Source organism: Triticum aestivum, chromosome 4D (genome assembly GCF_018294505.1).
Source record: "Triticum aestivum cultivar Chinese Spring chromosome 4D, IWGSC CS RefSeq v2.1, whole genome shotgun sequence".
Classification (NCBI taxonomy): Eukaryota; Viridiplantae; Streptophyta; class Magnoliopsida; order Poales; family Poaceae; genus Triticum; species Triticum aestivum.
The window spans coordinates 64,652,900-64,665,451 of NC_057805.1; the positions used below are offsets into that span (position 1 = coordinate 64,652,900).

At 48.5% G+C, this 12,552-nt stretch overlaps 1 protein-coding gene across 1 annotated transcript; it reads left to right on the top strand.

Annotated features, from left to right (window-relative positions):
• Positions 1-443: 443 nt before the first annotated feature.
• On the top strand, positions 444-6,354 carry LOC123096232 (receptor protein-tyrosine kinase CEPR2). The gene is made up of 3 exons (XM_044517899.1): positions 444-718; positions 2,995-5,596; positions 5,694-6,354. The coding sequence occupies exons 2-3, from the start codon at positions 3,076-3,078 to the stop codon at positions 6,068-6,070; spliced, it is 2,898 nt and encodes a 965-aa protein (XP_044373834.1). The 5' UTR covers positions 444-718; positions 2,995-3,075; the 3' UTR covers positions 6,071-6,354.
• Positions 6,355-12,552: the final 6,198 nt, after the last annotated feature.

Genomic DNA, 12,552 nt, shown 5'->3' on the forward strand with positions numbered 1-12,552 from the left:
AGAGAGGGGAGGCGGCGGCTAAGGTTTCCCTCGAGCGCCACCGGGAGTTACCCGCGAGTTAGTTTTGATTCGAAATGGTTTTCTTGGTAAAAGGAATTTGTTATCGTAAGCATTGCATGCATGATGCATATAATTGTGCATTTCTCAGGTTTCCCCTTAAAAAAGACATATCCCAGGACCCAGGCGCTCACTTTCCCCAGTCAGCTACAGAGGATCCGTCCCGGGCCGGTCCCTCACCGGTCACCAGCAGCCAACGGAAGGCGGCAAGAGGGGCCACATGCCACAGTTCAAACGGCACTCCCGCAAGCAACAACCTCCGCCCTTCGCTACCTTCCCTTTCCCTCGTGTCCCACCCATCATCACCGGCCAACAATCCGAAAATATTGCGCTGCCCCCTGTGCCCAGATACTGACCTCTGCATTTATGTATTTATGTATCTACTCAGCACATCTCATCTGTGCATCATTGCCGCCCACAAAAGACACAGCTCCCAGCAGCCGCCTGAAATAGCAAGCTCTTCTTCCACCTAGCGCCGAGCTCCCTCCTTCTCCTGTCCATCTCAGCTTCTCCTCTCATCTTCGTGAGTTCTTGCTCCTTTGGCTGTCTGCTTTTCCATTTGATGAGAATTCTTGGAGGGCGGGGACAAGAGAAGAAGTCGAAGTTCGGTTCAGCAAGGCGTGCGAGCAGAGTGGGATCGAGTTGAGGAGATATCTGAGAGGTATATGGGTTCGAGCTATGCTCTGTTACTCTGTTTTGTTTCATGGATTTGCATTCTTGTTGGTGTCGTAGAGTTCCTTCCACATGTAGCTATAGAGAACTGAGCTAGGTGACAGGATCATTGTTGCTGCTTACACAATCTAATAACCACCATGTTTGACTTTCTCCATGTCAACCATCGTCAGTCTTTGCTATAGAGAACTGAGCTAGCAGATTGCCCCGTTCTATTTGCTCTCAGTATACGTTAACAACATGACAGTTCGTCGCGTTTTTTCCCCTATGTTTCTTTTTTTCACTTCAGAAATGCAGTGGACAACTCTGACATCGAAATGAAGAGTTTCTGGAGCAGCCTCATTGCTTGATAGCAACTGATCTGACGACTCTAAAAGTCTTTTTTTTTTTCATTTGCGACGAACCCATATCCCCATGAAAATGGACCTTTTTCACATAATTAGGGCCCCGAAAGACCACCAAATTCATCTTTGTACAATTTAGGATTTAAAACATGTACGGCTTTCAGCAAACCTATGGCAGGAGTTGGTTTTCATCAATTGAAATTCAATTTCTATGTTTCCATCCCGTCTTTGCACCCATATTTTAATTGCCCTGGGGTTACCACTTACCGGGGTTTACCCTTGATTTTTTTTTATCCATGATTACATCAGATGAATGACCCATGAAACTTTTTGGACGGTTTCTAATTGAAAGTGCACAAGTCCAAGAATTTATGGAGGATATATGGCAAAATATATCAATTATAAAGCAAAACAAAAAACATGTATATGTTTTTACTTTTGATTTAAATAGGTAGGCAAATAGGGTAATCCAAGTACCATGTAGGAGACCTATTCAAAAAAATAGTTTCCTTCACAAAGATTGTACTGGTTTATCTTTTTCAGTTTTTTCTACAGATTTTTTTTTAGTTAGTTAGTGTAAGAGATGTTCATAGAAACTGTATCACGGTAATTGTTTTAAAAAAGTCATCATAGTCAGTTTCCGGTTGTAGCAGAAAAGGAAATTCTGAGACCAATTAGTCTTCTTCTGTGCATGCAGACAATATTTTTTTCTTAATTTGACAAGTCAAGAAAACCAACTAAATAGATGATCTAGCACCAAAAGTCACAGATTAGTTGTCAAGTTTTTATATGTGCTCATGCAATCCAGCATCAATGTTTTGAAGAATTGTACAACCGACCTTTGAAACTCGCAATAAAAATATATCCTCCACACAGAATCCAAGACCACAAGCATTTCTAATATCCATGACCATGAGTTAGGTAATTCAGTCTTGAGACAAAATGAGTTGGGCTATTTCTTTTCCAAAATAATAACACGCGTATATATTCCCAAAGTGGATTTAATTCGCTGGCCAATAAGTTTTCCTTTACAGGTCGGTCATATCGTGTCATTTATAGGTTCCACTGGTTATCCCTCGCAGCACCACGGTTTTTTGCCCACGTGTCATGTTGCACACACAAGCCGCACAAAAACAGCAAGTGGTGAAGCACAAACCCACTGAAATTGCCTTGACCACTTTTCTTCCCGGAGTGTGCATTTCATCATCTGACCCCATTACATCTTGGCAAGTGCTCTGCCTTTTTTGCCCCCATTACCTGGTTAATTTAGTGGAGAAAATAGTTGATGTGTCATGCTAGCAATCCAGTGCAGTTTTGGCCCTGGTGAAAATGAGAGGGAAACAGGGGAGGGAGTGGATGGTGGTAGCTGGGAGGTCATCTTCTCTGGAACATGTAGTAATTAACAGACCAAAGCAACTTTGGGATGTCCAAATCAGATGCCAATTATACAATGTTCTGACGGCCAGTTAACTGTTTGAGGCTGACATTGGCTTTGTCCTGTGATCTTGTGCATGAGACAAAGATTCCACTCCAAAAAGAAGTCTCTTGAGGCCTTGGAGTTTTTCTTGTTCCCTTTTTTGTTGGTTTTATCTGAAGAGAGGTATGATTAGCAAACAGTAGAGCAGACATATATAGTGCACACACAAACCCATTAATGTACAGTGAGGAATAAAAATGCAGAGCAAGACATAATAAAAATGGAAAGCAAGTACTAGTATCATAATTAGAAGGTGAGATATGTCTCTTAAGGCTTTAGAGCTTTTTCAGGATAATACAATTTCAGAGAGTGTTTGTAGGTTGTAGACAAAAAGATATATTTTCATAGGGTTAGTAAGCAATTTCAGAACAGAAGCACTAACATATCTGCATACTCCAAGTCCCTCTGTTAACTAACAGGCATCAATCTCTTGCAATTTTTCAGGTCTTCCAAAGCAAAATCCAGGGCAATACTAAATACCCATGTAACCATTCTCTTCCAGATTTGCCAACACCAATTCTTGCAATGAGAATACACATCATATTCTGTCTCCAACTCACCATACTCTTGTCCCTCTCTGTGAGCTCAACCTGCCAAACTGATCCCCAAACAGAGGCACTTCTCCAATTCAAGGCCAGCTTAGCTGACCCTCTCAACTATCTTCAGACATGGACAAACGCCACGTCCCCGTGCCAGTTCCATGGCATCCAGTGCAACGCAGGCTTGGTGACTGAGATCTCGCTGTCGAGCATGAACCTCTCCGGTACGATCTCGCCGTCCATCGCCGCGCTCAGCGGCCTGGAGCGGCTCGATCTGGACACCAATTCGTTGTCAGGAGCTGTACCTTCTGAGCTGATCAGCTGCACCCAGCTCCGGCTCCTGAACCTTTCCTGGAACACCCTGACCCGAGAGCTGCCGGATTTTTCGGCGCTGACGGAGCTAGAGAGCCTCGACGTCGCGAACAATGGCTTCTCGGGCCGGTTTCCGGCGTGGGTGGGCGACATGACCGGCCTGGTGTACCTCAGCATCGGCTGCAACAACTACGATCAAGGGGAGATGCCTCCGAGCATTGGGAACCTCAAGAACCTGACGTATCTGTACCTGTCGAACTGCAGCTTGAGAGGGGCGATACCCGACTCCGTCTTCGAGCTGACCCTGCTGGAGACGCTGGATTTGTCCCTGAACAATCTCGCCGGCGAGATCCCGAGGGCCATCGGCAACCTCAAGAAAGTGTGGAAGATCGAGCTGTACAAGAACAGCCTCACCGGCGAGCTCCCACCGGAGCTTGGCAGGCTCGCGGAGCTGCGGGAGATCGACGTCTCCCGTAACCAGCTCAGCGGCGGAATCCCGGCAGCATTCGCCAAGCTCAAGAACTTGGAGGTGATCCAGCTGTACCGGAACAACCTGTCCGGGGCGATCCCGGCTGAGTGGGCCGAGCTCAGGTCCCTGAAGAGCTTCTCCGTCTACGAGAACCGCTTCACTGGCGAGTTCCCGGCGAACTTCGGCCGGTTCTCGTCGCTCGAAAGTGTGGACATCTCCGAGAACGGATTCGTCGGGCCGTTCCCGAGGCACTTCTGCAACGGCAAGAGCCTCCAGTTCCTTCTCGCCCTGCAGAACGGCTTCTCCGGTGAGGTCCCGGAGGAGTACTCGGAGTGCAAAACCCTGCAAAGGTTCCGGATCAACAAGAACCAGCTCACCGGCAGCATCCCGGAGAGGCTGTGGGGGCTCCCCGCCGTGACGATCATCGACGTATCGGACAATGGGTTCACCGGGACCATATCGCCGCTGATCGGCGAGGCGCAGAATCTGAACCAGCTCTGGGTGCAGAACAACAGGCTCAGTGGCACGATCCCGGCGGAAACCGGCCGGCTCGGGCAGCTCCAGAAGCTCTACCTGTCCAACAACTCGTTCTCGGGGACAATACCCTCGCAGATTGGGAACTTGGCTCAGCTGACGGCGCTGCACCTGGAAGACAACGCATTGGGTGGCGCATTGCCCGCTGATATCGGCAGCTGCTCCAGGCTCGTCGAGATCGACGTCTCCCGGAACGAGCTCACGGGGCCGATCCCCGCCTCGCTGTCGCTGCTGTCGTCTCTGAACTCACTCAACATCTCACGCAATGCCATCACCGGGATGATCCCGGCCCAGCTTCAGGCGCTGAAGCTGAGCTCCGTCGACTTCTCGGCGAACCGGCTTACCGGCAGCGTGCCGCCCGGGCTACTCGTGATCGCCGGCGACGAGGCGTTCGCCGGGAATCCCGGTCTCTGCGTCCATGGCTGGTCTGAGCTCGGCGCGTGCAATACGAACGACCACCACAGGGACGGCCTGGCGAGGAAATCGCTTGTCGTCCTGCCGGTCATTGTGTCCGTGATGGTGCTGCTTGTGGTTGGCATACTGTTCGTGAGCTACAGAAGCTTCAAGCTCGAGGAGCAGAGGAGGAGGGACCTGGAGCGCGGCGACGGGTGCGACCAGTGGAAGCTGGAGTCGTTCCACCCGCCGGAGCTGGACGCCGACGAGATATGCGGCGTCGGGGAGGAGAACCTCGTCGGGTCGGGCGGCACGGGGCGCGTGTACCGGCTGCAGCTCAAGGACGGCGGCGGCACGGTAGCCGTCAAGCGGCTGTGGAAGGGCGACGCGGCGCGGGTCATGGCCGCGGAGATGTCCATCCTCGGTACGATCCGGCACCGGAATGTCCTCAAGCTCCACGCCTGCCTGTCGCGCGGCGAGCTCAACTTCATCGTCTACGAGTACATGCCGCGGGGCAACCTGTACCAGGCGCTCCGCCGGGAGGCCAAGGGCGGCGGCGGCGAGCCCGAGCTGGACTGGCCGCGGCGGTGCAGGGTCGCGCTCGGCGCCGCCAAGGGGCTCATGTACCTCCACCACGACTGCACACCGGCGGTCATCCACCGCGACATCAAATCCACCAACATACTTCTCGATGAGGACTACGAGGCCAAGATCGCCGACTTCGGCATCGCCAGAGTCGCCGCCGGGAACTCCGAGGAGTTCAGCTGCTTCGCCGGAACCCACGGCTACCTCGCTCCCGGTGAGTCCGACGTTTATATTGTCTATCTATTCTATCCAGTTAATTAACCGTGTCAGCGAGCTGCAGCTTACAAATTCTCCGTGTCTCATGTCCACAGAGCTCGCCTACTCTCTCAAGGTGACGGAGAAGACGGACGTGTACAGCTTCGGCGTTGTGCTGATGGAGCTGGTCACCGGCCGGAGCCCGATCGACGCGCGCTTCGGTGAGGGCAAGGACATCGTGTTCTGGCTGTCGAGCAAGCTCGGCGCGCAGAGACTGGACGACGTCGTGGACCCGCGCCTCGCAGCGTCGTCCGCCAAGGGCAAGGAGGAGATGCTCAGGGTACTCAAGATCGCCATGCTCTGCACAACCAAGCTGCCGGCCGGGCGGCCGGCAATGAGGGACGTGGTGAACATGCTCACGGATGCCTGCGCGGGGTCGTGTAGCCCGCGCGGTAACCCGCCGGTGTGGAGCTGCAGCAAAAGCGCGCGCTGAATTTTAGAGTAGACTCTGACTCCTGGGTACCACCGTCTTATCTCTGTTTTTTTTCTCGACATCAGTCTTATCTCTGATTTTGTAACCAAATTCTGATGTGATCTTTGTGGTGTATTAGTAGGGTCATATGTTTGCAGGTATATATATATATTGTAAAGTATTTACGACCATATTTTGCGTGGATAATGAAGTGTTTTACACTTGATGATCACGTAGATGTAAAGAAAAATATCAAGTTTGTAAAATACATCACCAAGCGATGCAAATATACATCACCAGCAGTTGCTCGAGTAAAACGTGAGCAGCCCAACTGCCACGCGGGAACTTTCCGTCACGCGTGACGGTGTCCTGAACTAGGGGTACACACCACGTCGTCTCCCGACCAGGTGGGTCGGGCCGAGGACCCCACGGCGGTTCATTCATGGGCCACTTTAGGTAGCCCATGCCGCATACAAGGAAGACTCCACAAGACTTGGCGCTCAAGCCAAGGACTCTCTTCTAAACCCTAGGCCTCCGGTGTGTTATATAAAAAGACCTTTTTCGATACATCAAAACAATACTAGCCATCCATTCTCAGCAAATCAATGGACTAGATTCACCAATACTACTGGACGAGATCGGTAGTATTTTTTGTCTAAGGGGTAAAATTGGAACAGACAAAACAAATACCAAATGATTTGAAACTATGAAGGCAAATTCAGAAGCGCCTATGTGTTTTCTTCTTCCGCTCTAACCGGATGCAGTGCATCCATTCCGGGACTGTCAGAGCAAGTTCGATCGGTTGAGTACTTTTCAGAGAAGATGCAACGAAGAGACTGATTGTACGTAGTCCTCTTCGATCCTCGCCGGCCGGTGCGCCGAGGAAATCCCCAGATACAAAGCTAGACAAGCTAGCCTCCCAGATCGATCGATTATGTCCAGTACGTCAGATGCACTACGTACGTGAGAAACCGATTTCTTTCCGGCGATCACGCATATGTATACGATATTTATGTACGCCAGCCGGCGGCTGCACACAACAACGCGCGTGCACAGCGTCAATGAATTTCACCGATGGACAAACCGATAGGACAGACGAACAGCGATGACAGCGGTCCATGATGAGCGAGCGCTGAGGGAGCTCGTGGCGGACAGATCGTACTGTAAGAACAGACGCTGCCGATGACTGGCGCCGGCAACGAGGAGGCCAAACGAGGGAGATCATGGTGAAGGATTTTACAAATTAATCAAACAAAAATGACAAAACTACACTGCTAGTCAACGGCTGAGATGATTTAATACTACCTGGTCCTAGAAGTAGTATGATGTACCGTAAAAAATCTCTATATAAACTGAGGCCAGGCTTGTCAATAGATTGGCTAATATTCATTACTATAATCTCGTGGTAGATACATGTACTCTGTACTCAGTGGCGGACCCAGGAATTGAAGCTAGCCGGGGCGAATATTTAAGGTCAATTTTTTTGGATGCAAATACACGTGTACTGAACCAAAAGTCATGACATTCAACTACTAAAGTCATGAAAAGGCATAAAAAGTTATTAGAAACCACTGATAACATTGACACTTGTCGCTCCATGCATTTTGTGTTCGATGTCTTAGGCATGTCATGTTCTTTCAAAAGCCAATAAGATATGACTTCATCATGTGATTCCACATGATCTACCACGATTCTTGGTGGTATGACATCGAAAGTGCAACTTTAGCATCAGAAGCTATTTTAAATCTTGCATACAACAATACAGTATTGATAATACCTGGATGTAACGTGTCTGCTCATTTTACTAGAATTAACCAGACAAAGCACTTTGTTGCCAGCACTTGATCAATTGCGACATAGCTTAGCCTAGAGCGGTGTTGGCACTTGGCACTATAATTCATACACTGATTAAGTAAGTATTCAGTATTCAGTAAGGGTATGAGCCAAAGAGTAGAACAAATCAAAATACACAAGAGATATGTTGCACAGTAGTGGGGCGACGCAGCAGTGAGTAGTTAGTGCTCGGGGATCGATTGGGGCTGGATGTGTATTGGTGGCCGGCAGCGTGCTTGTGGTCTTTGGGCCTTAAGTGCAATTGTGCAAACGCTGCAGCCCAGCCCAATCTTCTTTTTCTCCCTCACCCGGTCATCCTCACGGCCTCGCGTACGGCTTCGCAGAAATAGGAAACAGGAAACATCCGCGCCGCCATGAAAACTGCCCGCCACCGGAGGAAATTGGGAGGAGCAGAGGAAGGGTAGGTAGGCGGGGGTCGCTGCTCCGCCGCAGGCGACCCGGGGCGGCCGCCCCCGCTCGCCCCAATGGTAGATCCGCCACTGTCTGTACTACACCCCATACGAATACAATCAAAAGCAGCATGTAGGGTATTATCTCTTCGAGAGAGCCCGAAGCTGGGTAAAATCCTGTGTTCATGTTACCATCGCTCCAAGATGCTTAGCTTAGGATCCCTACTATGAGATATGCCGGATATAGAACCGATATTGGTGCTTTCATTAAGAGCCTACTGGGCGATGGGACAATCAGGTGATATTTTTTTAATTAGATCTGTTCTACGTAAATCGTCTTTTTTGCAAGTCATTGCTTTCATATTGTGTTATATTGTTTGTAGTTAGATCAGGATCCATGATCTAGAAAATTTTAACAACGGCGGCCGTACTGTCGCCTCGTAGTACACCGGATCCGGACTCTGATGCGGCTATTGCGAGTACATCAGACCTTGCGGACCGTGGACAATCCTGAAGAAGCACATGCATAGATGAGGCAACCTTACTTGGGTCAATGTAGAGGAAAGGTCACAATCCGTCAGTACGTCAGGAGTAATCATGCCCAAGCAGCAGCGGCGGCCGAGGAGATTCGTTTTCCTCTGTTTCTTTTTTTAATTCGGTGCATAGATTACTGCTCGTTCCCTACTATGCCTTTTCCAAACCAGAAGTACTACTAATGAAATTGAATTAGCTTTGCAGCACGGCCGCCCAAACCTGGTTGGCGAATTCTAATAATTCAACTAGCCTTATGTGGGTGTTTTAGTGAATCCTTGTGCATAGATCGAAACGATCTGACTCGCGATGTCAGCTCAGTACGCGCGAATTCTTCCTGCGTGTGCTTTGGTCTGCTACAGTCTTCATCGTCAAACATGTTTTGTTTCTCCTAGCTATTCGTTTAGCACATAAAATTATTGCACACATAATATTTTCTGTTGTTTTGTACTGCATTATTTTTGCAGAGATATTTTTCCGACACATGTACGCGGTGACGGTCTAGCCAGCCTCTCGCCGTCACCTAGGCCAGCCGACCACAACGTCGTCATACCATCGAGCCAACCTCGACGATCAGCCGAATTATTCGCTTCCCTTATATTAATTATGCAATTTTTTAATTATTATTGTTTCTTGCTTGCACTGTATCATGTGTGCACGTTATCGATTTTTACTGCGTCACGCGGTCATCTTGGCGTGCCGACATCGTACCCTCACCTCTGACATCCACCTCGCCGACTTGCTTTGACAATTCGGCTGGCGTGGGGGCAACCCACAGGGAGACTTAATCCTTCTTCTCCTTTTTGTTTATTTAATCAAGTTTGGAGGCAGCCTACGCTTTTGTCTTGTCGTCTGTCTTCCGTGCACTTTTTCACGTACTAGGTTGATTTGACCCTTGCACTAAAAGTAGTGTCATACTAAGTATTTGCTAACACTTGCGTGAGATGCTAGACCTCCTCCGCCTTATCTGATTCGGATCTGATGTTGATTACTACATCATCTGCTGATTGCCTCATAAGACATCAGGTGCTATTCTTCCTACTAATTACACACAGTATAAATTCTTTGTGCCATCATATTTTCTCCTAGGCTTGTATTGTTGTGAGTATATAGATCGCAGTACGACCTATGTGGCAGTCCAATCAACTTCATGTTCGGGGCCTGATGAACCCCGCATCCGGAACTCGGACCGCCCTATGAATTTAGACTTCGTCATGCCCTCACCGTGGCGTCAATAACCCGCGTCCACATTGTCCTCGGCGCCCAGGCTATATTCCTCGAATTATCAACTTCGCATAAATAAATTATGAAATTTTTTAATTGTTATTATTTTTGGTTTGCACTATTTCCATGTGAGCAGGAAATCTACTTCGTCTGCTTCACTTCGGCAAACCGACGTCGTCGTCCCAATCGGCTCGTGTGATCACCTTGTTGGTTGAATTACCATACCAACATGTTCGGTTGCCTCAGGGACTTCGGCATCGTTGAGAGAGCTCTACCTCATCGAGTGTTCGGCACACGAGCCATATTTCTTTTATTACTCACTTTGCATAAATTATTAATCATGCAATGAATTTTTTAATTTATTATTATTATTATTATCTCCGGCTTGCACTATTTTCTGTGCATAGGTAAATGATCCGGGTTGGGGCAGCACTGTCACCTCTGCGTACCGACGTACCACGTCACCTCAGCTGGACCGGGGGCTTTGTCAAGACTTCATTAACCCACGCCGAGGACTTCGGCGTCATACTGCCGGCCTGCTCTGTCGCCTCAGTCGGACTAGGGGTTACACCTCGCCACATTGGCCGTGCTACGTCGCCACTCCGGAGTGCCGAGCTCTTCGCTCCGCCACCTCGGGACCGGCTTGGGGGCTGGAACCTTGTCCCGTATCAAGCTCGGACCGCGTCATCAATGCCGAACACATTAACCAGCTAAGTCGCTTTCATGCTCGAAGTTTTATATTTTAAATTTGTGTTCGGTTCGACCATGCTCACAAACGTTGTTTGTTAAAAACACTTCATTTCCCATGTTAACTGGGGGCTCTTAATTTTATATGAGCCGTTTTATAATAAGTGTTCTTCTAAATCGTTGCAAAGTCTTTTTCTACCACTCCTTTCTCGACTTGAGTGTGTGGTCAATCGCCAGATGGCCCACTTTCTCTCTAAAGCCGCTCGGGTTTGGTTCGCTAAACTGGCCTAACGAGAAGTACTCCGCCTTTGGGATAGGAGGTTGAAGCCATAGGCTGACCCGCTTGAAGTCTTGAGATCGGATGTGTCATGTTAAAGCATGACAGAAGCACAAAAAAATTTAAGACTAAGTTCGACACAAAAAACTTGATTTAATTCGGACTTAAAGTTTTTACTGAAGTCTTTTGGTTTTCCAGGCTTATGCCACTTTTAACCTATTTGTGTGTTTTCAACATAAGTCTTGCAGTACAACGCCGAACACCTTTAAAGCTTCGGCACTATCAACGTGGTGCGGTGATACGTCTCCGACGTATCTACTTTTCCAAACACTTTTGCCCTTGTTTTGGACTCTAACTTGCATGATTTGAATGAAACTAACCCGGACTGACGCTGTTTTCAGTAGACTTTCCATGGTGTTATTTATGTGCAGAAACAAAAGTTCTCGGAATGACCTGAAACTCCACGGAACATCTATTTGGAAAATAAGAAAAATACTAGAAGAAAATCCTCGTCAGGGGGGCCACACCCTGTCCATGAGGGTGGGGGCGCGCCTGCCCCCCTGGGCGCGCCCCTACCTCATGGGCCCCCTGACGCTCCACCGACCTCAACTCCAACTCCATATATTCACTTTCGGGGAGAAAAAAATCAGAGAGAAGGATTCATCGCGTTTTACGATACGGAGCCGCCGCCAAGCCCTAAAACCTCTCGGGAGGGCTGATCTGTAGTCCGTTCGGGGCTCCGGAGAGGGGGATTCGTCGCTGTCGTCATCATCAACCATCCTCCATCACCAATTTCATGATGCTCCCGCCGTGCGTGAGTAATTCCATCGTAGGCTTGCTGGACGGTGATGGGTTGGATGAGATCTATCATGTAATCGAGTTAGTTTTGTTAGGGTTTGATCCCTAGTATCCACTATGTTCTGAGATTGATGTTGCTATTACTTTGCTATGCTTAATGCTTGTCACTAGGGCCCGAGTGCCATGATTTCAGATCTGAACCTATTATGTTTTCATGAATATATGTGAGTTCTTGATCCTATCTTGCAAGTCTATAGTCACCTACTATGTGTTATGATCCGGCAACCCCGAAGTGACAATAATCGGGACCACTCCCGGTGATGACCATAGTTTGAGGAGTTCATGTATTCACTATGTGCTAATGCTTTGTTCCGGTACTCTATTAAAAAGGAGGCCTTAATATCCCTTAGTTTCCATTAGGACCCCGCTACCACGGGAGGGTAGGACAAAAGATGTCATGCAAGTTCTTTTCCATAAGCACGTATGACTATATTCGGAATACATGCCTACATTACATTGATGAATTGGAGCTATTTCTGTGTCACCCTATGTTATGACTGTTACATGATGAACCACATCCGGCATAATTCTCCATCACCGATCCAATGCCTACGAGCTTTTCACATATTGTTCTTTGTTTATTTACTTTTCCGTTGCTACTGTTACAATCACTACAAAACCCAAAAATATTACTTTTGCTACCGTTACCGTTACTTCCATATTACTTTGCTACTAAATACTTT

What these genes read in the sequence shown, in the direction of transcription:
- LOC123096232 (XM_044517899.1), top strand. Translation starts at nt 3,076, where the DNA reads ATGAGAATACACATCATATTCTGTCTCCAACTCACCATACTCTTGTCC. An exon ending in CCACGGCTACCTCGCTCCCG is followed by an intron (nt 5,597 to 5,693) that starts GTGAGTCCGACG and finishes TCATGTCCACAG; the next exon opens with AGCTCGCCTACTCTCTCAAG.